Source organism: Thrips palmi, unplaced genomic scaffold, assembly GCF_012932325.1.
Source record: "Thrips palmi isolate BJ-2018 unplaced genomic scaffold, TpBJ-2018v1 HiC_scaffold_17, whole genome shotgun sequence".
In the NCBI taxonomy this organism is placed as follows: domain Eukaryota; kingdom Metazoa; phylum Arthropoda; class Insecta; order Thysanoptera; family Thripidae; genus Thrips; species Thrips palmi.
In genome coordinates, this window is record NW_023144626.1 from 3,617,437 (window position 1) to 3,638,864 (window position 21,428).

General features: G+C 65.1%; 1 protein-coding gene across 3 annotated transcripts in view; it reads right to left on the reverse strand.

The window, feature by feature from the left end:
- LOC117643744 (homeobox protein homothorax) overlaps positions 1 to 21,428 on the reverse strand; it is a 135,841-nt gene that overhangs the window by 68,935 nt on the left and 45,478 nt on the right. For all 3 annotated transcript variants that reach the window (XM_034382813.1, XM_034382814.1, XM_034382812.1), the window contains exon 7: positions 3,276 to 3,411. In XM_034382813.1, the coding sequence (XP_034238704.1) occupies positions 3,276 to 3,411 (136 nt within the window). The remainder of the gene's footprint in view (positions 1 to 3,275; positions 3,412 to 21,428) is intronic.

Below are 21,428 nucleotides of genomic sequence, written 5' to 3' on the forward strand. Positions count from 1 at the left end.
TCACCTTCGTCACGCCCTCGTCCCGCCGCCTTCCAGGAAGCTCATATAAAGTGGCGCGCCCCACAGGCGCCGCCGCGCCTCCCCGCCGTCGTCGCGGAGGTGTCAGTTCAAAGGTGCGGGCGCCGGCAGCACGCGCCGCACATCGGCGCGCACCCACGCGACAAATATTGCGACAAGAAAGGACCGCCGATCGCACAGCCTCCCCTCGGCCTCGGCACGGCACGGCACGGCAGGAAGTCACGTCTGGGCGACAAGGGCGTTCTTTCCGAGTCGTTACGCGCTACCTGTGGCTGGGGCCTTATCAGCACGCCGGGCGGGGCGGGGCGGGGCGGGGCGGCGTGTGAGGCACCCCGGGGACAGCAGCATATTGAAAGCATTACCCTGTTTCACGTGTTTATTGTATGCACATTAACCAGGCGGGCTGGTCCCCGGTCCGCGGCACTCACTCCAGGGGCCAGCGCGACTTCCATGAATATGACTGCGTCGCGTCCCCTGCGACCCTCCCCCTCCCCCGGCCAGCCGGCCCGGTTGTCATCGTCACGGTCCACGCCGAAAGTGACGCATCTCGTCACCCCCAAGAGAGGCGGCGGCGTGGAAGCCGGCGGTACACTGCTCTGCACCCCTCGGGCTGAGACGAGCAAGCGAGCCTGCCCGCTAAGCACCATGCACGCATTCGCCGGTAATGTGTTTGGCGAGGGGGTGCTGGCCCGGCCTACAGTGGCGTGCATGGGAAAGCGAAGCGCGGCGCCGCGGAGGGGATCGTGGACCGCGACGGTGCAGTTGTCCACCACCAGCCAGAGCGCCGCCCTGCTAACCCTCCTTCCAAGCTGCCTCGGCGGCGGGGCCGGCGGCTGGGCAGCCACCTGGTGGTCCTGGAGCGCTACAAGTCGCCCTGCCCCTCGCGGCCCCGGCCCTCCGCCCGCAGCTCGCCTCGCCGTCGATGGCCCTCGATGCGGTCCAGTCCCCCGGGCGGCACCCCACGGAGCGCGCCGAGTGATTGTCAAGGGCCCTCGCCGCCGACGCCGAGCAAGCCCTCGTCGCGGTGCTCGTCGCGGTGCTCGTCGCGGTGCTCGGGGGCCATCGTCTTATCGGCGTCCTCCACGTCAACGAGGCGACATCATCCGGCCGGCACGCCTTGCCGCGTCCCTGGAGCGCCCAATCACGGTGTCCTGCAACGTGTTGGCCGCCGGCGCGGCGCATGCACGCACGCTCTCGCATGACGCACGCGACGTCCGAACGGCACGACGAGACTGTGACCGGTCCGCGCAGGCGGAGTGCAGCCAAGGCCCCTGTTCGCGGTTACATAAGCAGCAGGCGCATGCCACTGCTGCATCCGTCCTGACCTCCCCCAAGCACCCCCCGGTCCGGCCCGGCCCCTTCGGATGCACCGCGATGGGCCGCTTGCCGCCAGGGCCGCGGACAGCGCGCACAACCGCCAGTTGTACTTCGGCGTGGCGGCGTGGCACCACCACGACGACGGCGTATCTGGGCATCGCGTTCTGCGGGCGTCGGAGCGCGGAGCCGACGTCAAGGGGTCCTAGCCCGGCCCGCTGAGCGAGCGGCCGAGGCGGCGGGGCCCTGGCGCCTCCACCCTTTGCGGGCCTCATCATCAAACTTCCAGGCCTTAATTGCGATGCCAGATAAGCCGAAGCCGTCTTCACGGCAGCCCGGCCGGCGTGGCCCGGCGTGCGGCCTTCACGCCCGGGCCGCACGCGCCTCCACGCCAGAAGACACTCACACATGCACGGCCGCGGGCACACTGGCACACACACACACAAACACATGGACCCAACTGGCGGCGCGCTCCTTCGCTGACCGGGTCGTTACGCCGGCCTGCGCCTATGCTGCGGGACGATTCCGGCACACTGCTTTTGTCGCTGTCTCCGTCGCACTCGAGGGCCTCCCCGTGGGGGTGCGAGAGAGACGGAGCGGCGGTAACGAGCAGCGAGGCTGCGGCGTCTTGCGCCGGCACGCCGAGGCGGCCGAAACCGCCGGGGCATCTCGTTACCGCGAGAAGTATAAGCGTGTCTCGAGTGCCCCGGGACGGAGAAGGCAGCGCAAACTTCGCAAGTCATTTGCGCGTCGCGCTCGTCGCCAAGCTCGTCGCCAAGCTCGCCGGGACACTCCCCTTCCAATTTATTACTTTCCCGGTGACGGGCGCATCATGCACGATGCACGACGCGGCGACGCCGGCGACGCCACCCCGAGGTGGTCACGAACCGCGTCACGAACAAGCACCTCTCGCTCCACTTCGATCTCCACTCCGCGATGGCGCCGCCAGATGCAGCGCGGCGATTGCAACGCTCGCCCCGTCTCTCTCGCACCCAAGGGCCGCTCGGGCGCGAGAGAGACGGAGCGACGAAACCACAGCGGCAGACGACACACGCAAGGCGTGCGACCTCGCACAACATTGTCTCTCCCATAAATCATAAAATCAATCCGGCCGCCTCGGCAATAAATCGGAAGCAGCCTATGAAAATTCAATAAAGATACCAGCCGCGGCGGTGGCCGACTATCTCCTGGTCGTCTGGCCGCGCCCCGCCGCGCCCCGCCCCGATATGAATTGGACTTGAGCCCCTCTGGATCAGCCGCGCGCCGCAGATAACCGCGCCACCCAGCGACCGACTAATATGTTGTACTCTAGGCGTCGCGTCGCGGGATATCAAAATTTATGGTTTATAGCAACTGCTTCAATTTCCTCCTCCTTTCCTTTTTCACGCCGCCTTCGGATTTTTTCTCTCCTGATGCAAATCCCTCCCAGCCAAAGCACCTGGCGCAGTCAGATTCGTGGACACAATAACCACGGTTCCGCACAGTGTCCCGTCGCTCTGTCTCTCTCGCACCACTGCGGAAGGCGCCGTGAGAGCGAGGGAGACGGAGCGACGTCGGGAAGACAATGCACGCGACAGTGCCGACAATTACGTGCCGCCTATCGGCCGGGGTCGGCTCGGCCAGGCTCGGCCACGATAACCCTCTTTCCGGCCCAATTGCCCCCAAACACTCAAATTAGAAAAGGTTTAAACAATGACAGCTGATAATTCATTACTCTCGTTTTTATTTTATTCCTTCTTATCATTTCAGAGATAATAGTACATGGGGTTTTCGTATACACTGGATAAGCTTACAAAAATAAATTCAAAATAAACAGCTGAAAGGGACACTGTCAAAGCGCCTGGTTGTTGAAGTCTCCCTTCCTGGTGATGACACTGGGGGCTCTCTCCAAACTACCGACCCTCCCTCTAGCACACAGCTCTAGTGGAAGTAGCTCAACTTACCGGGGTCGCCGTGGTCGAGAGACTGTTGGGAGCCCGGGGGCTGACTGAGGGGTCCCGGCGTGCCCCCGACTGACCCAGGGGACCTGACGTCGTCGTTGGGGTGCCCCGTGTACGACAGCGACGATGAGGGTGGTCTCTGCAACAGAAAACAAAAGGGTTAGCGACCGACTTTGTGGCAGTGCACTGGCTGTGCCTTGGCAGTGCAGGCGCGGACACGGCGCGCCGCGATTTACGAAAAACGGAAGTGAAAATGAGTCGAGAAGACCAAGGGCGAGGTCCGCCACGCCCCGCCACACCGCGACCACGCCCGAGCCCACCGCGCCCCGCCCCGCCCCGCCCCGCCCCGCCGGCAGAGGGCGCGCCTGCTTGGCCTGCTTCGTGCCGGACAGTCCACCTGTACCCGGCACGGCGCGGCGCTGAGCCCCGCGGGAAAAGGGAGCTTCCCATTTCCAGCAGGACGCGGGAAAGCACTCCGCCCGTCAATCAGCAGTGCAGCAGTGTCAAAACGCAAACAACGCCTCCGCCATCCTGGTGGCCCCGCACTGTAAAGCCAGGCCCTGCGTCGCCCTGCGTGTGCCAGCCGGGCCAGCCGCCCTCGGCAGGAATAAAAATGATAATAAAAGTGACGAGCACCGCGTCGTCGTCGTCGTGGTCGTGGCGTTTCCGAGAAGTACCCGTTTGGCGACTTCATAAAATGCAGGGGACGGCGGCCGGGTCCGGCAGACAGGATGGCGGGTCCTCGGCGCGCCTCGGCGTCCCCCCGCCCCCGCCGGGGCCTCTCGCGGGACGGGGTGGGCGCCCCCCGCGGCCCCCGCGCCCCCTCCTCCTCGGAAAAGCCTTTCAGTGTCGGAGGAGAGACGCCGAGTGGCACTCGAAGGGGGACTCCAGACGCGGCGCCTAGACGACACGAGACACGCCAGCCAGGAATAGGACCTTCCCCGAGGCCGCGCCGCGCCGCCGCCGACTAGGCCGACACGGTGTCTGGTCGCGGCGTCGCGGAGCAGTCCGCCTCCCAGGCCCGATCACTTACGGACTCGGGACCTCTTTAGCCGTCGGATTGATCCCAGCGAGTTGGTGCGAGTCGGTGAAGAGATACGCCATCGGGGTCCAGAGCGACGCGGCGACGCGGTCCGGCCGAGACAACCAACGACCCGGCCGCTCGCTCGCCAGACGCCACGGCCCTTGTCCAAATATGGCCGCGAAGGAGGGGGAGGGGGAAGGGGTACGCGACTGCAGCAAACGCCCGTTTTTGAGCAAGTCGTATGCAAATTCGGACAGTTGACCGAACCGGTCGGGCGGGTACGGTAGCAGCACATCCCGAGCCATTTGCACGGCCAGCCAGGGCACGGCACGGCACCACATCTCACCCACTGTACAGCGCACGCTCTCAAACTTGAACCGCGCACGAACGTGCGTATGTAGACAGGACACGGCACTTTGCACTCAGAGAGCGGCCCCCACCCCCTCCCCCAGGGCGGCAGCACCCCGCCACTGTCCGTCTCTCTCGCACCCCGCACGCCGCAAGAGTGCGAGAGAGACAGCCTCCAGGTGACACCCACCTGCATATTGCATAACGGCTCGACGAGTGTCGCAGACGCACCACTGTACCTTCCAGTGGCGTGGCCCGACTATCAAACCGGATGCAAACAACCCCGTCAACCCCCTTGCGAATGGAGGAGGGGGTGGGGGAAGAAGCAGCGCCCCAGAGACAGGGAAACAGCTGTAAACTTTCCAACTTACAAAAAGATGACGAAGTGTGGCATTTTATTGCCCCGTTTTACGACGTCTTCACACAAGCCGGGGAATAATGCGGAAAGCGGGTCAGAGCGAGCGAAGGGCCAGACGGCAGGGGAATAAGATGGGGGGGGGGGGGGGGGTCATCGTTTGGGGCCGCGACAACGTCTCCATCGCGGCACTATTCGCACTCGCACCTTGATTCGCACGGCGCCGTCACCAAGGCCGTCACCAAGGCCGTCACCAAGGCCGTCACCAAGGCCGTCACCAAGGCCGTCACCAAGGCCGTCACCAAGGCCGTCACCAAGGCCGTCACCAAGGCCGTCGACGCGCGCAATGGGGCCAGGTGGATGGCCACCAGGCCCGACCTTCCGGGGGTCGAATGTCCTCGTCGGCGACCTCCACTCCGCCTCGCCTTCCGCGGGACGCGCGGGACCCAGTCACCCACATTCGGAGCGCGAGCCACGCCGCGCGTCGCCCGGCCAAGGCGAGTGCAAATTTCGAGTTTCGAGGCCCAGCGCGGCAACACGGCACGCGCCAGGGGGGCACGGCCACGGCGCGGCCATGGGCACGGCGTCGGGTCGGGACCCTCGGCAGGGCCGGCAGGGCCTCGGCGGGGACCTCGGGGCCGCGTTGCCAAGTCGGAGGCCGAGTCGCAGGGCGCGAGGCGAGACGAGGCGATGCACGGCCCCTCGTAACCCAATAGCATGACGAGGCAGTAATCCCATTGCATTCCTGGCGGCAATTTTAACGCATCCGACATCGGGAAACCACCAGCCCGGCCGGCAGACCGCGGCAGACGGACGGAAAGAAATACCGCCGACCGCGTTACATTAAAATAACGAGTGCCACGCGACGTCGACGCGGACCGGGTCCAGAAATAGAAGCGACCGCGGCAAGCCAAATCAGCTGAATCAAATCATCGCAGCGATTCGCGTGAGCCTGCCGTCGAGGCCGGCGGTCTGGCCTGCCCGCCCGGCGACGCAAACCGAGGAATCAAAGTCGGAAAGCAAGGAAAGGTGCGAGCAGATAAGGCCCCGGCCGCGCAGCGTGTACCGCGGACAGGTACAGGCGATAAGCGAGCTAAGCACACTTCCCCTGCAGGGCGGGGAAGGCGCGGTCGCCACGCCACCCCCAGCCCGCCCAGGGCCCGCCCAGCACACGCCAAGCCAGCGAGCCAGAGCAAGGCGGGCCAGGCGCGACGAGAAAATGACATCGTCGCAGGTAATGAGGTAATAGCGCAATCGTGACGAACGGAATTAATACGTCGTTCGTTCCCTTCACGGATCGCAGCGCGCGTCGCCGCGTCGCGTCGCGTCCGCCCCGAAAACTAAAACAAAGAAACAGCGGCCGCGTTTGGCCGAACGACAATGACAATGCGACCATTATCCAGGCAGTGCCGATCCGCCCCGCCCCGCTCCCTTTAGCCCTCCAGGACTCCAGGCCTCCAGGCCTCCAGGTGTCGGGACGTCCGCGCGCCGGAAGCCGCGCTCTTGCGGCACTTCCGGTCGCGGGCAACGCGCAGCAACGCGCGGCCTCATTCGTCCGGCCCGATCGGCTCGACAAAGGCAACCCCCAACCCTTTGGACCCTTTGGACCCTTTGGTTGGACCCCTCGGGGGGGCATGTCCTGGCGTATCCCAGCCACGGCCGGGAAATCACGAACATTCCAACAACAAACAGAGCAGAAAAAAAGCAAAATAAAAATTTCTTCAAATTTCTTTTGAGAGCAAAATTTTGATGGTTTTGTGTTTGGAAGTTCATACGGTTGGTAGGAGAAAATAATTAAAATTGAGGCGTTTCTTTCTGTATCTGACGGCGACCTCCTTGGCGGTGACCCCCGCGGCCGGGCATCCCAATGACACAGATCGGGCCGCAAGCCAGACGCTCGTGGGGCGGAGGGCGGAGGCCGAGACACACGCACCCACTCCGGGTAAATGGCGCCGCTAATAGCCGTTTATTTAACCGCATTACCCTGGGCGCTGCTGCCCGCGTCCGGAACACGTCCACGACGTCCAGAGGACGTCCAGGCTGCTGCCGAACGCGTCGCTCTGTCTCTCTCCGGGACGCCGCCACGAGTGCGAGAGAGACAGAGCGACGAGAGCGCCGTCCGGGATCCGGCCGCCGAGACCCACAGCGTCTTTGTGCGTGCGTGCGTGCGCGCGATTCGGCCCGCTCGGCGACCGAGTGCCGTCGGAGTCCCCGAGTCCTCTCCGGCGGTGTCTAAATAATTGTTTCCTGACCTACGGCCCCTTGGGCGCCCCGGACCCCTTGGGCACCTTGCGCTGCAGCCGCCTGATCACTGTGTTTATACTTTCGTGTTGAGACGCTTTAGGCCGCCTAACAGCTCCATTCCAATATTAATCATTTGTGAAAACGCTCCTCTTTTCCAGGACGGCGCGCACGCGCACCGCCGGCGTGCGTCTGTCGGCGAGCGCCTGACATCGGCCAGGACTGCGCCCGGGGGCCACGACGGCCACGACACTGCACTTCTCCACCTGCCCCTCGCAGTGCTCGCACCATCGGCGCGGTTCAAATTGCTCCAAATCGTCCCCGAGGGGCAGGCAACGCATTCCGGCCGGACTTGCCACGCGCCGCACGGCCGGCCGCTTTAAAACCAAACCGCGGACCCCAAAGGGCTGGCCGAAGGTCCGAAGGGAAGGGCTGCCGGCCGGAGGACTGACGCGCTGACCCGCAGGGCCGGTCGAGTGGTGCGTCCCTTTGAGGCCCCGGATGCCCTTTGACCCCGGGCCCAGCCCCACCCAGCCCTGGTCTGCCCTGCCCTCCGGGGCCTGTGCGAGGCGTGGCGTGGCGGGGCGGGGCGTGGCGTGGCGGGCATCAACTGGCAAGTGGAGTGCCCGGCATGAGCAAGCAGAAGCCAAAGGCACCGGAGCGCTGCGCTGCGCCCCGCAACGCCCCGCAACGCCCCGCCACGCCACGACGCGCGGGGTTCGTATAGTGCTGAGTCAGCGCCACGGGCGACCCGGCGGCCCCGCCACGCCCCGCCACGCAGTACGAGCGATACATGCCAGGCACACACTCACACACTCACACACACACACACGACAGCACTTTTTCCTGCTCCCGGTCAATCGAACCGGCACTCGAGCCGCCCCTTGACCGCGCTGCCCCACTGCGTACACCTGTTTGCTTGCCCCCGCTCTGCCAACAACGCGCGTGCCACTATTCGCAGCCCATTTCTCCTCATTACTCGCTTATTCACAAACCGCCACAGACAGTCGTATATTCGTGGACGTCCTCATGCCTGGCCTCGACACGCCGCGCGCCGCCACGGCCGGCAGCACGTCGAACAGCATTTCCTCGTGGACGGCAACGACGTCGTCGTCGGGGACCCCCTCCCCTCCCCCACCTCTTTCCGCCCGGATTAAACCCGCTCCCCCTCGGCGCGGCAGGGGAGGAGCGCCCTACTTTAATCTTTGTCCAGATTAAAGGAAGTGGTGGGGCGCGGCACGCAGCACGCGGCTCGAACCTGCGCGCCGAGTCGCCGTCGCCGTGCCGCCGTCCCGCAGCGCGGCCGGGGCGACCAGGGCCGCGGCGGCGTGGCAGTGGCGTGGCAGTGGCGTGGCAGTGCGCGGAGCGGGGCAGCGGGGCGAGCGGAGCGCAGCTGGAGACAGCCTAATGGTCTGGCCAGGTGGGCGGTGGGGCGGCAGCCATCAGCCAGCTGGGGCGCGGAGGGGGAGGGGGTGGGAGGGGGAGACACCGTCAGGCCGGGGAAGGGGGCGAGAGAAAGAGAGAGGGAGGGACTCGTGACTGCATTTCAATTTTAACACAGTGCCCGCCGCTGCTGCTTATCGCACCTGTAAAATAAGTGAATATCGTTGTGGGGGTGAAACGCGACCCGTTCGGCGTCTGTCTGTCCGTTCGCGCGCCACTGAGTGACGTCGTGCGCCACACCGCCCCAGTGGGACACAAATCCTCCCACCAGTGCACCAGTTGCAGCAAAGGCGATTACAACGCAAGAGTACGTTGACCCAAAGAAGAAAAAAAATGAATCACATTATATGATCCGAGAGCAGGTGCAATGAAGCACTATTTACATTGTCACCCCCACTCCCGTCTCGCCACCCCCAAACATTCACAACAGCACAAAAAAAAAAAAAAACGAGAATTTACTACCTCCGCCATAAAACAAAATCCAAGCGCGAATGGTTTACAGCACTATTGACTTTCTTTCCCTGGGCTCACAATCCAATTCATCTGTCGAGCCAAAACCCCATCCAGATTCACATCATGAAGGCCCTCACCTTGTCGGTCAGGGCAACGAGGTGTCAATTTACAACCCCACCCCCTCTCCTCCCAGCGCTTGACCCAGAGATCGGCCCCGCGAAAGCCCGCCGAATAATGCAGGCGCCTTGATGCGATTAAAACTAGAGCTGCTGACTTTAGTCGCTCTGTCTCTCTCGCACCCACGGGGCGCCCCGCAGGGATTCGAGAGAGACGGAGCGCCGAAAAGCGCGGTTCGGAATCAGTCTGCGGGCCAGGCCTGCCAGAACACTCTCGTCCAGGCCGGGTCGGGTTGCAGGGGAGGCCATCTGGCGGGGGAGGGCACACAACTATACACTCACAGGCGGACAAGCCCTGGAAAATATCACGCAGGCCGCAGGGCCGCAGGGCCCACCCCGAGACGTTGCGAGCGGGGGCGTGTGGCGGCAGACGGATTCGCTGTCTCTCTCGCACTCATGGGGCGTCCCGTCGAGTCGAGGGCACTGTTCGGAATCAGTCTGCAGCAGCCCCGCAAGGGCGTCTCGGAGGACAGTCTGCGGCGACGACGGCGTCAGCCCCCCGGGGCCACGCGGCCGTGGCGCCAGGCCTCGCCGCCAGGCCTGCAGCACCGCGAGGACGCCGTCGTCGCGCCATGAGACTCACGAGACGGCCGCGGAAGCACCTCGCCAGCGTCCTGAGAAATGAGCCTGTCACAAAAACGCCCTTCCCTTCACACATGGCCCCATGTTAGCCGGGGTGTCGAAAGTGACAAGCCTAGGGACGGGCCGCGCTAAATATAAGACGGCGAGCGTCGCGACGACCCGGCCGAGCCGAGCCGTGCCGAGCCGAGCCGGGGCGCCGAGCGGGCCCTGGCGCTCGCCTCCGCTGCCTGCTACATGCACGGCGACGAGCTTCAGGGAGGCCACAGTACAATCTAAAAAACAACAAAGAAAAACAAAAACATCCGAACGAAAAAAACAAATTTTTTGAAAATGAAGTGGTTGGGGCACGCCGTTGGTGGTCGGGGATGCTCCGCCATATCGTGGCGTCCCACCGGTAAACAAACATGGGCAGGAAGCGCGCGCACCGCGGCGCACCGCGCACGCAGCCAGGCCGCGAGGGTGTTTTGACTGGAAAACCGAGCCCCGTCTCGGGGCCACTGAATTACGTACCGGCACACGCCCCGCCGCGCCCCGCCGCGCCCCGCCGCGCCACGCCGCCACTCCGGGACGTCTAAATAAACCGCGGCGTTCCACGTTCCACAAAACGCCTGCTGCACGCATGCACGGTCCACGAAGCGCCACAAATCTCCCAAGCGCGGCGCATGCGCGTTGTGACGGCCGTCCGCCAGTAATGGGGCGTAACCGCGCGGCAGTCTCTCTCTCTCTCGCACTCACGGGGCGTCCCGTATGGGTGCGAGAGAGACGGAGCGACGAAAGAGCTCGCCGCCGCGTGTTTTTAATTCGCGCACAACGCACCGCGCGCTTCAAAAAGGCCGAAGTGACCCGTGCTGGCCGGCCGGAGCAGCAGCGCGGCGTGGCGTGGCGTGGCGTGGCGGGGTGGGGTGGGGGGGGTGGGGGGGTGGGGCGGGGTGGGGCGGGGCGGGACGCGAGGAGGTAGACAGACATAAATCGGCCGCCAACGAGCCGCTCCCATGCAAACCAGAGGGGCCATCGCCGCCGCTGGGTTCGCACGCCGCCACGCCGCGCAGGGACACACACACACGAGCCAACCTCGCGAAAAAAAAAAAGAAACGAAACAGCAACAAAGAAAACGACGCGAAACAGCGCACGCGGGCGGGCGGGTTTCTTAGACAAGAAAAGAGGAGACTTAATTACGGCACAAAGAAATTAAGCAATTATAAGTAGGATAGAGTGCGGGCCAGAGAGCGAGGGAGAGAGACAGAGAGAGAAGCGAAGGGGGCAAGAAAGAGTTGGGATGCGTTCACGGCGACACGCTGGTAATGAGTTGAAATGGAGAGACGAGACGGCCACGGCGGCCACGGCGGCCACGGGGACAGGGAAGGCCGGCCGGTCGCCGGGGGGCTGCCTGCAGGCGTTCGCTACTGTGCGCGCCCCGCCCCGCCCCGCCCCGCCCCGCCCCGCGGAGACGTAAAAACATTAATGGCTGCATCAAGCGGACCCAGGCAGACTGCAGCCAGACTGCAGCGATCGCAGTTCGCTTCTGCCAATCACACGCGGCCTGGTCTTATCAATCCAAGTCGCAATTAAAATCTCACCGCTGCATTCCCTTCCCACCAGGGCTGTGCTTTCGTCGCCCCGTCTCTCTCGCACCCACGGGTCGGCCCCACCGGGGTGCGAGAGAGACAGAGCGACGAAATGCTGGTGTGTCGCGCGCGGAATCAGTCGGCTGGCTGGCCCCCTCCGAAACTCCCATACGGATCAGCACCCCCTCCCCTCCCCCTCCCCCATGAGGGTCACGCTGCCCCCCGCGGGGAAGTATAAGCCGCCCGCAGCATGAGCAACCACCGCCACCAGCAGCGACGCCACGGCGGCACCCTCGCGCAGCCCCTGCCGCGCGTGCTCGTGGAGGCCGTGGAGGCCGTGGAGTCGTGGACAGGTCGGGCCAGCGTCGCTCCACCCCAGGACCGCGCCTGGACCAGGCCTGGACACACCAGCCGACCCGGGCCGAGGCGGCCGCGAAGGACATGAACCAAACGACGGCCAGCCGACGGGAGTCACTGACGTTCCTTCGCGAGTAGACTAAAAATTTTAAACTGTTTATCCATCCCATGAGGTGCGAGAGAGACAGAGCGACTGTCCTGCTGCAGGCTGCAGGCTTCAATCCCGCCGCCGCGAGGTCCGCGGTGCGCAGTGCGCGTAGCGCGGCGGATAGTTGAGAAGAAACGGCGGCAGCGGAGCCGCACGTCAAAAGCGCAAGCCGCGGCGCGCGGCACGCTGTAACGAGGGAAGGCCCGCCTCGCCGCACCGCGACGCGACGCGCCGCGACGCCTGGCTTTCCTGCAAACAAGTTTAGTTCCTCCGCGCGACAGACGCGGCGTGAGAACGCGCGGGCAGCGAAAAACCACGACGCTGTAAAGGCGGCGGCGAGGCAAGAGAGGATGCCACCGCGGCGAGGCCGACACGGAGACGGACACGGCGTCGTCTGCTCCACCCCTTGTTTCTGGGACGCGCACTGCCGCCCCCCCCCTCCCCGCCACCAAGTGCTGTTTGGGGCTGCTGCTCGGGTAAACCGATTTGCCTGCCGCTTTCAAGAGGCCCGCGAGGGGGACGCCGACGCACACACACACACACAAACCCTCCCCGCAATCAGACACCCCGTAACGCCCTGCCTCCCCGCACTCACCCGCACTCCGGCACGCCCCCAGGCAAGAAAAAAGCAACAGTATATTTGGTTATCGCGAGAGGAGAGGAAGTCGAGTGGCGAATGGTCCCTATCAAAGCCTGATCGACCAACGAGGACGGCGACGACGAGGACGTGCATGTCGCGGCGCCGCACGTGTGCGCACACTGTGGAGCCGCCGCGCCCCGAGCACCCGCATCGACCCCGTGACGCCGACGGTAAGCAGACCGAAAGCCCCTCTCGGGCAACGCCAGGGCAAAGCCAGCAGACTGATGCCGAGAGTCCTTTCCGTCGTTGTCTCTCTCGCACCTGAAGTACCCTCCCCACGAGAGCGAGAGAGACAAGGCGACGGAAAGGACTCTCGGAATCAGTCTGCAGGGCCTTGTGCAGGGCCTCGCCGGCGCTTGCCGGCCTTCCACTCCGATCACGCTGACTTATTGCCCTCGAACGGCGCGTTGCGTGTGGAGATGTCATTGGGGGTGCGCGGGGGGTGGGGGAAAGGGGGGAGGGAGCGGGGGCAGAGTGGTGGTGATACAGCACTAGCGCACTGCATTTGCTCAGTATCAGCTTTCTAATGGAAGGCTTTCACCCCCGTGGGCCTCTCTCTCTCTCTCCGTCTCTCTCCCTCTCTCTGTCTGCCGCCTCTTGCAGCGCGTCGTGTCCCTCTGATGGCCATCCTCCGCGGAATCACGTGACAGTCCATCCGTATTCATCACGGCGCTCAAGTTGCACACCGCAAAAATAACAACGGGACCAGACAAAAGCCTGACAAAAATGGAAAACGTGAAAATGCGGGCCGATGAAAACGAGACGACGGGGCGTGCTTCGCGTTGCTTCGCGTTGCTTCGCGTTGCTTCGCGTTCCTCCCCCGCGGCTTCGTGACAGGGCGAAGCACGGCAGCACGGCGGCCCAGTCCGGGAACGGCCGGGCTAATCACATCAATTGATTTTCAGTCAAACGCCGGGGAAAACGGGTAGCGTGAGAGACAGCGCCGGGAAGGGGGTGGGAGGCCCTGGGGGGAGCGGGCGGCAGCGCGGCAGCGGGGACAGCGAGGGGAGCGCCGCCACTTCGCACGCACAAATCTAATCTACGCTAGAGTTTCGTCCCGTCGGCCCGGCCCGACCCGGCCCGACCGCCAGCCCGCCGGTCGCCAGGTCTCCAGAGACCGTCCAAGTGGCGGCCTTTATTGCATTTAAAACGGGGCCGTGCGGGACTCCGGGACTTCGGGTCCGGGACTCCGGGGCGGCGGGCTGGCCGATGGCGCCGATGCGACTGGAGAAAGGGAGGCTTCAGATTTCACGGCCCGCCACCCCGCAGTCACACCACCGCAGCGCGTCGCAGCGCCGCCAACCCCATGGCGCCGTCCTGGACGCGGCCGCCCCCTCCCCCTCCACCGCCACGTCGCCGACGACGGTGTGGTCGAGCGGTTCCCAGGCCTGGAGCACCGCGCCGTGCGTTTTATAGACGACACGCTTGTCTACCTCCTCGGCGAACACCTCGTGTACGGCAGGGGTATAAAAAGGCCGGGGCTGCCGCGGTGGCGCATCGGCGCGGGCGTCAAGCAGGTCATCAGGATCTCGGTGCTCATCACCGCCACGGCGCGCACCGCGCACCGCACTGCCAGACGGGCCGGCGCGGCGCGCATCCTCGCCGATCACTCACGACCAGCAGACGGAACCAATCTCGGAGGAGCGCAAACGACGCGCCGGCCGGCTGAACGGCCTCGCTTTCGCCGCTGTCTCTCTCGCACCGGGCCGGGCAGGCCGGGCCGCCCCACGAGAGCGAGAGAGACGGAGTGTCCGGAGGCACGCCGGCCCTGCGCACAGTGTGCCGCACACCTGCACAATGCCCCACGACGCACCCCGCACTAAAGCCGAGGCAGCCGCTCTAGGATCCGCGCGCGAGGTCTGCAAGGCCTGCAGCCTGCAAGGCCTGCAGCCTGCAAGGCCTGCAGCCTGCAAGGCCCCGGTGCAGGCCCACTGCAAGCCTGTTGCAGTAGTTGCTCTTACATCGGCCCATTGTCCCGGGACAAGTTTATAGGACAACACACGAGCGAGTCCATAAAACAGGGCGTCTTAGCGGGCAGCGAGAGCGCACGGCGCAGCGCCGCCAGCGCGGCCGGCCGGCCGGACAACGGGTACCCCAAGGTACCCCAGGGTACCAAATAAAACGATAAATATGCCCGCCGCGGCTCGCCGTTGTTTCACACTGTCTGTCCTTTCGCTCTCGGCAGGTGACGTCACGTCGAGGGCGGTCCGGTTGGGGTGGCCGCGGATCGAGCAGCAAATCGCACCGGAAAAGAGCGGCGCTCCCCTCCGCGTCAAAAACAAAACACCGCCGTGCCGCCACGCCCTCGGCCACGCCGCGATCGCTCCGGGAGCAGACATGTGTCCTGCATTGAAAAACTTGGTCCCTCCGGCGCGCTGGTGCACTGGCCGGCGGCGGCGCCTCCTGGGGCGACGGGCGGCTTTGCCGGGGCTTTGGCGCTTTGCCGCCGCCGAGGCCGTCGCCCTGGAGCCTCCAGGCGCCTCCAGGCTGGAGGGAGGGTGCCGCGGCTCTCGTCGACTCGGCCGCCAAATATCCCGGACGAAACTTTGATAACAAACCGATTGCACTCCGTTCTTCGGGCTCTCTTCTTCCCGGGAGCCGGTCCCGGAGTCTCTGGAGTCCCGGGCCGGGGTGGAGTCAGCACCAGGCTCCAGCGGGGACCCCCGCTGCGGGTTCGCCCGGGACAGCCTGGGACACTGGCTGACTGACTTCGAGAGTCGGTTTGATCGCGTTGGCTCTTTTGCACTGACGGGGCGCCCTGTGCGGGTGCGACAGAGACAGAGCGAGGACTCTTGGAATCAGTCTCCTGCGCCGAGTCGAGCCTATCACTTTCTCATCTCACCCCATCCGTGACGTGGTCCCTGGTCCTTATCTTGTCCGCTTTACTACCTTTCCGGGAATCTAATTGACAAAGGGAGGGAAAGGGCACCAGGCCCATCCCAAATTCGTCGCTGTCTCTCTCGCGCCCGGCCGGGCCACCCTGCGAGTGAGAGAGAGAGAGAGAGAGAGAGAGAGAGAGAGAGAGAGAGAGAGAGAGAGAGAGAGAGAGAGAGAGAGAGAGAGAGAGAGAGAGAGTCCGCGGCCCTCGCGTCGCGTCCCTTGACCTGCCCAAAACGCCACATCGCCGCATCGCCGCGAGGACGAGCCCAGGGCCGGCCGGCCGGCCGAACGCGGGCAGCAGGGAAAAAGGAACGACACACAGAATGCGAGTGTGTGAGCGTGTGTGTGAGAGGGTCCACAACATAACAAAGTTTATGAGACAGGCCCCGGACAGCGTGGCGAGGCGAGGCGAGGCGGATGGGCAGACCAGACGGTGGATGGACGCACCACAGCACTTGCCGGGTCCCCAGGGGGCCCTGGTCCCCCGCGCCCCCCGCGCCCTCCCCACAGGACGCCCTCCGAAGCTCTTCGGCATCCCGCCAACGGCCATCGACCGAGCAGGGCGAGCAGGGCGAGCACGGCCACCACGGCCTGCACTCCGCCAGGCCCCCGTCTGCCTCGTCCCCCAAGGCCGGACCCGGAGCTCTGGGCCTCCGGGTACCCCGCCTCGCCCATTACAGCACTTGGCACCCGAAAAATGGGTGGGCACAGTGTAAGTCATAATTTGGACGTGCGTGCGCGTGCAGCGGCCCGCCGCCCTGCCCGTGTTTTGGGAGAGTGAGCCAGCCCAGCTGCGGGGATGGACGGGTAAGTGAATCGTAAGCAAAGGGCGGCCAAGAAAAATACACGGTTACTGCAGCGATTGATTATTTCAATTGGAACCAAGAGGAGGAGGGGTTCTCTCTCTCCGCTGCCCCCACCCCCTCGGGCCATGGCCCTGCACGCGCGCATATTGTTAACAACAAAACCACTGGGGCAGGCGAGGTGCCAAAAGCACTCGACGCGCGCACACACACACACACACACACGCACACTCTTGGCGTGCTTTCTAATCGCAAGACACGCATAGCATGGCCGAGTCAAGAGTGCGGGGTGGCTAAGAGGGCCACTCCAGCGTACACACACTGCAGGACGAGCGTCGTCTTCCTCGCTCCGTCTCTCTCGCACCCCCACGCGACGCCCCACGAGTGCGAGAGAGAGAGAGAGAGAGCGGCCTGCTGCTGCTCGGGGAATCAATTAAAAACACACACAGCGCTCCCGATGCGCTCGCCGGCCGGCCAGACGCGCGGCGAGGCGGCACGTCAAAGGCATCTCGCAGTGCAGCAGCGCCGCCGCAGCGCCACTGGGTTTGTTTGGACGTCGCGGACGACTTCGAGGAACGCGCGGCGCCCCCAGACCCAAGACGCCCTCTCACGGCGACACTTGTTACTACTCGCTTCCTTACATCGAGTACCCCCCTCCCTCTCCCCCTCCCACACCGATACGGTGCGATAAGCCACTAGAATCAATATTGTCGGTCCGAACTCGTCATTACACGTGTTGTCGAAAAATCTCCTTATCTGCTCGGCGCGCGCGATAGCACACTATCAGCAGGCCGGCGTACTAGCGGTGTACTGGCGGGCAGGGCTCGCAACATACCGCGATCCGCGCTCACCGCCACCGGCCGCGCGGACCCTCGCAGCCGCCGTCAGGCAGACTTACCTGCAACAAGAGAAAAAGGCATTGGTCAGCTTGGTCAGCACACGCATTCGGACGCGCCGTTTACCGCACTGTAGAATCACCGCAGGCGTCTATGCAGTTATCGCAGTGACCCACGTGCACACACACACTCTCTCTCACACACACACACACTCTCGCACGTGCCACCAGTCCCTGCCAATTACACAGCACGCACGGCGGCGGGGTGTGGCGGGGCGTGGCGGGGCGTGGCGGGGTCTAGAGGGTGCGTTAGCGCAGCCCGCCCCGTCTGCAGCGCGGTCCACGGTACAGTAGTTCCCACACACGCCGTTCGCGCGCGGCGGGGCGCTGTGCGCGCTGTGCGCGCTGCATGGACGCAAACGCCCTCAGGGCCTCCGAAGGGCACTTGAGTCGGCCGTAACGATGTCCAGCGCACAAGACGTACACCTCGGCCGAGCGCACTCACACACACACACTCACACACGCGCAAGGCGGAGTGTGTAAAACGGCGACGACCCGCCAGCAGGCGTCGCCGGGCGTCGCTCATTTCGCCAACGACACACCGACCCCCGCCATTTACAAACACGTCGGCCGACGCGTGTACTCACAGTGCAGGTGCAATTTCGGCGCGTGGTGGTCATCGCACCCCCGACAACGCATGGCCGCGTGGGAACCTTGACCGCTCATCGACGTGTCAACACGCACGACCAAACGCGCACACTTCCAAACACACACCCACATGAACGCCGCCAGGGGTGGGCGTCGGCGGGCTGGGGGGTGCACTGTAGTTTGCCCGCGGAAGCGCACAGCGCCTCGACGCCGGCAGACGCGCGCGCGTTTGCTTCCATTTCCCAGACTTTGCCACCCAAAATTTCCATCTCCATGGCGGCGGGGCGCGGGGTGGGCGCCCCTCCCCCTCCCCCTCCCCCTGGCCTGGCGGTGCGCGGCCCGCGCGGCCTGCACGCGTGCCGGCGGCCGGGTCTTGCGAGTGACAGGCACACCGAGGCACGCCGAGGCACACCCACCCCTGTCACCGCCAGATCACGCGCCGCGGCGAGGCGAGGCGGGGCGAGCAGACTGCCAGTGGACCAGCCGACTGCCGGCAGGGTCGCCGTCAAACGGTGTGCCAAGCGCCACCACGGCACCACCGGCCCGATGCCTTCGAAACGAAAACCACCCTAGCTTTCACAGCGCAATAAAAACACATGGATGTCTGGGAGTGAAATCCGAAAGAAATTTCCACTTTGCTTCAGGTTTTCCGTTAGGTAGTTTCACGCATTTGTAAAACTGCTGGTGCAAGTTGGGTGTTTCGACGACCTCGTCGGGCCGGGGCGACCGGGGCGGTCATCCTTGCGCGCCGCGGGTGGCTTGGCGGGTGGCGGGCCGGCGGCGCCACGAGATGAAGAGAGAGGGGAGGCGGGGTGCAGAGAGAGGAAGGGGGATGACGAGAGGGGTGATTGTTTCGGGACAAAGGCCTTTCGGGCAGCTGCAGATTTGTTTGGCACGCCGCGCGCCGCCAGGCAGGCAGGCAGCCAGGCAGGCAGCCAGCCAGGCAGCCAGGGGTAGAGAGGCCGCCCCGCTGCCCCGCTCCACATGGGAGGGAAGCGGATCGCGGAGGGCGACGTAGCGCGAGATTCATCCAAAGCAAACAAACAAGCGTCCGACCGCAATCGGCCCAGGCGGCCCAGCGCGGCCAGCAGCAGCGCGCCACCAAGAAGAGGGGGTTCGTCACCAGCAAGACGGGAGCTGTCAATTACAGCGTGTACGCAACAAGTCCCCATCTCGACGCCGGCCGCGCGGGCACACACACACACACTCACACACACACACGTGGGGTACACGTGGAGGTCGTGGAGGTCGTAAAGGTGGCGTGGTGCGGGCCCTTCGGTTGCCTCCGCCCGGCGCGCTAGTTTTCTACCCCAAAAGAGTCGTTTAGAGCCCCAGGCAGCCCCCGGCAGCCCCAGCCAGAGGCAGCCCCAGGCAGCCGGCGGCGCCCCCACCCCTAATCCCCAACCGGAACACCGCTGCGTCCCCCTTCCCGCCCTGAGCTCTCCCCGGAGGACTGCGGAGGGCTCCGGCAGCGGGCCGCGGCGTGGCGGTGGGGCCCGGGCCGCCATGCCGCCGTGCCGCCGCCAAGCGGATCCGGAGGGAACCGGGGAGCCGGACGAGGAAGCCGAGGAAGCCGAGGAAAGGGTGACAGCGCCGCCACTTCTTATCGCGCTCCGGGCATAATTAAATTTGTCGCAGAGATTTATAGCGAGGCGCTGAGCCCCCGGGAGAAGGGCCCTGCGAATTTCGAATTTCGAGCCACGCCCACGGAAAAACAGAATATAAAGTGACGCGGTCGGGCGGTGGCCGGGGCGGCCGGCAACGGACCACCGGGCCAGGCTCCTCCGCGACGTTGACGTCGGCCACGCCCCCGTCCAGGACGACGACGACGGCGACGACGACGGCGGGGTGCCAACTCTCTGACAAAGACACGGGCGCGGTATTAAAATCAATACGCATCCGCCAATGGCGGCGGCTTCATGGACGCACGCTGTGGGGTGGCGCGGGGCGGCGTGGGGTGGCGGCGCTGGAGGGGGCCTCAGGTGGCCGCCGACGATCTAATGGCCGGAACTACAGGCATCTTTTATTATTAAACGGGAGGCTCGGCGCAATAACACGGCGCCAACTGTGCTTACCGACGCACCCCTCTCCCTCCCTTCCCCCAGACTTCCCATTTTCATTTTCGCGCGCCGTTAGCCGCTCAAGTCTTTTAAGACGACGGCGGAGGCAGCGCTCACCCCTTCGCGACAAAGTTGCGCGCGCTCTAAACCAATCAATTAGAACGCGGAAGGAGGTGGAGGTGCGCCACATCGACCACCCTCCCGCCCCCCCCCCTCCTCCCCTCCCCTGGGAGCGCGTCACGGCCGTCACGGCCCGGCACCCACCGCGTGATAGCGCCACCGCGGACACGGCGTGGCCACGGGGCGCGCGGCGCAGCCCTGGCGCAGCCTTCCCGAACAGTGTCGCTCTGTCCCTCTCGCACCCACACGGGACGCGCCGCGAGTGCGAGAGAGACAGAGCGACCGTCCGGAATCAGGCGGCAGGGTGCCGGGCCGCCCTGGGCCACCCTTGTGTCGTGCATACAGCGGTGTGTGAACAGGTACACGTGTGCGGAACCGATGTGACGGGGGCGGCGGGGCGGCGGGGCGGCGGCCGTTGCGGCCCTCCCCTGCGTGTCTCAAGGCGCCATTGTTGTATTTACCTGCCTCCTGCACCTCGCCAAAAATAAATCTTAATCGCGCCTTGCCCGCGATACATACACTCACACACGACACCCACACACGCACACACCCACGCCGGCGTTCACCCCGGTGGAACATGTCATGCTCGGTAAATACGACACACACGCACGCACACCCACACCTAAAAAAAGAGAGAGAGGCCGACAACGAGCGGGGCGGGGCCGCAGAACAGCCAGGCAGCGGTACAGTGAGTACAGTGTACAAACATCGCCTCGAAAATAGCGGCTACCGGCTGCGGGGGTGGGGCCCTCGCAACCTCGCAACGGCGTGGCGGAAAGGGTCCGCCGGTCCGGCCAGTGGGTGCGGTGGCCACTTGCGCAGCCCCGCGGGGGGCGAGGGGCGCCACAGTGCCAAAGCAACGCCACTGTCAAAGGCCGCAAAGGCGCGGTTCGGAAACTGCGCTTTGTCTCTCTTGCACCCCTACGGGATGCACAAGCGCAAGAGAGAGACAAACACTTTCCGGGGCAGGGCGACGTCGATTTGAACATCGGTGGCGGAAAGGCCGCGCCGAACACTGTATCGCCGGCATGGCAGCCAAGCCAAGCGGAGCCAAGCCACCCTCCGGTACCCTCCGGCCCGCTCTCCTGCGGGGCTGCGGGGCTTCCACAGCCAAATCAGCTTACGCGCACCGCGCGATTTGCCATCCTGCCATGCAGGCCGCGCCGCGCCGCCGCACCTAGGCCGAGCTTACCGCGCCCGAGGCCCGCAGGCCGAAGGCGCCAACGCCAACCCGGCCCGTTAGCGCCCAGTCGCTCTGTCTCTCTCGCACCCCTTGGGGCCGCGCGGCCGCGCCGCGAGTGCGAGAGAGACAGCCACTGCAGGCCCCGCAGCCCGACCGGGGGCAGACGAGTAATTGGCCGATTCCGCAAATCCTATTACGGAGAGAGAGGGAGAGGGAGAGAGGGGCGGGCTGGCCGTCGGGATGGCCGTCGCACTGACCAGTGGCGGCTCACGACGCGGACCCCAAAAACGGACCG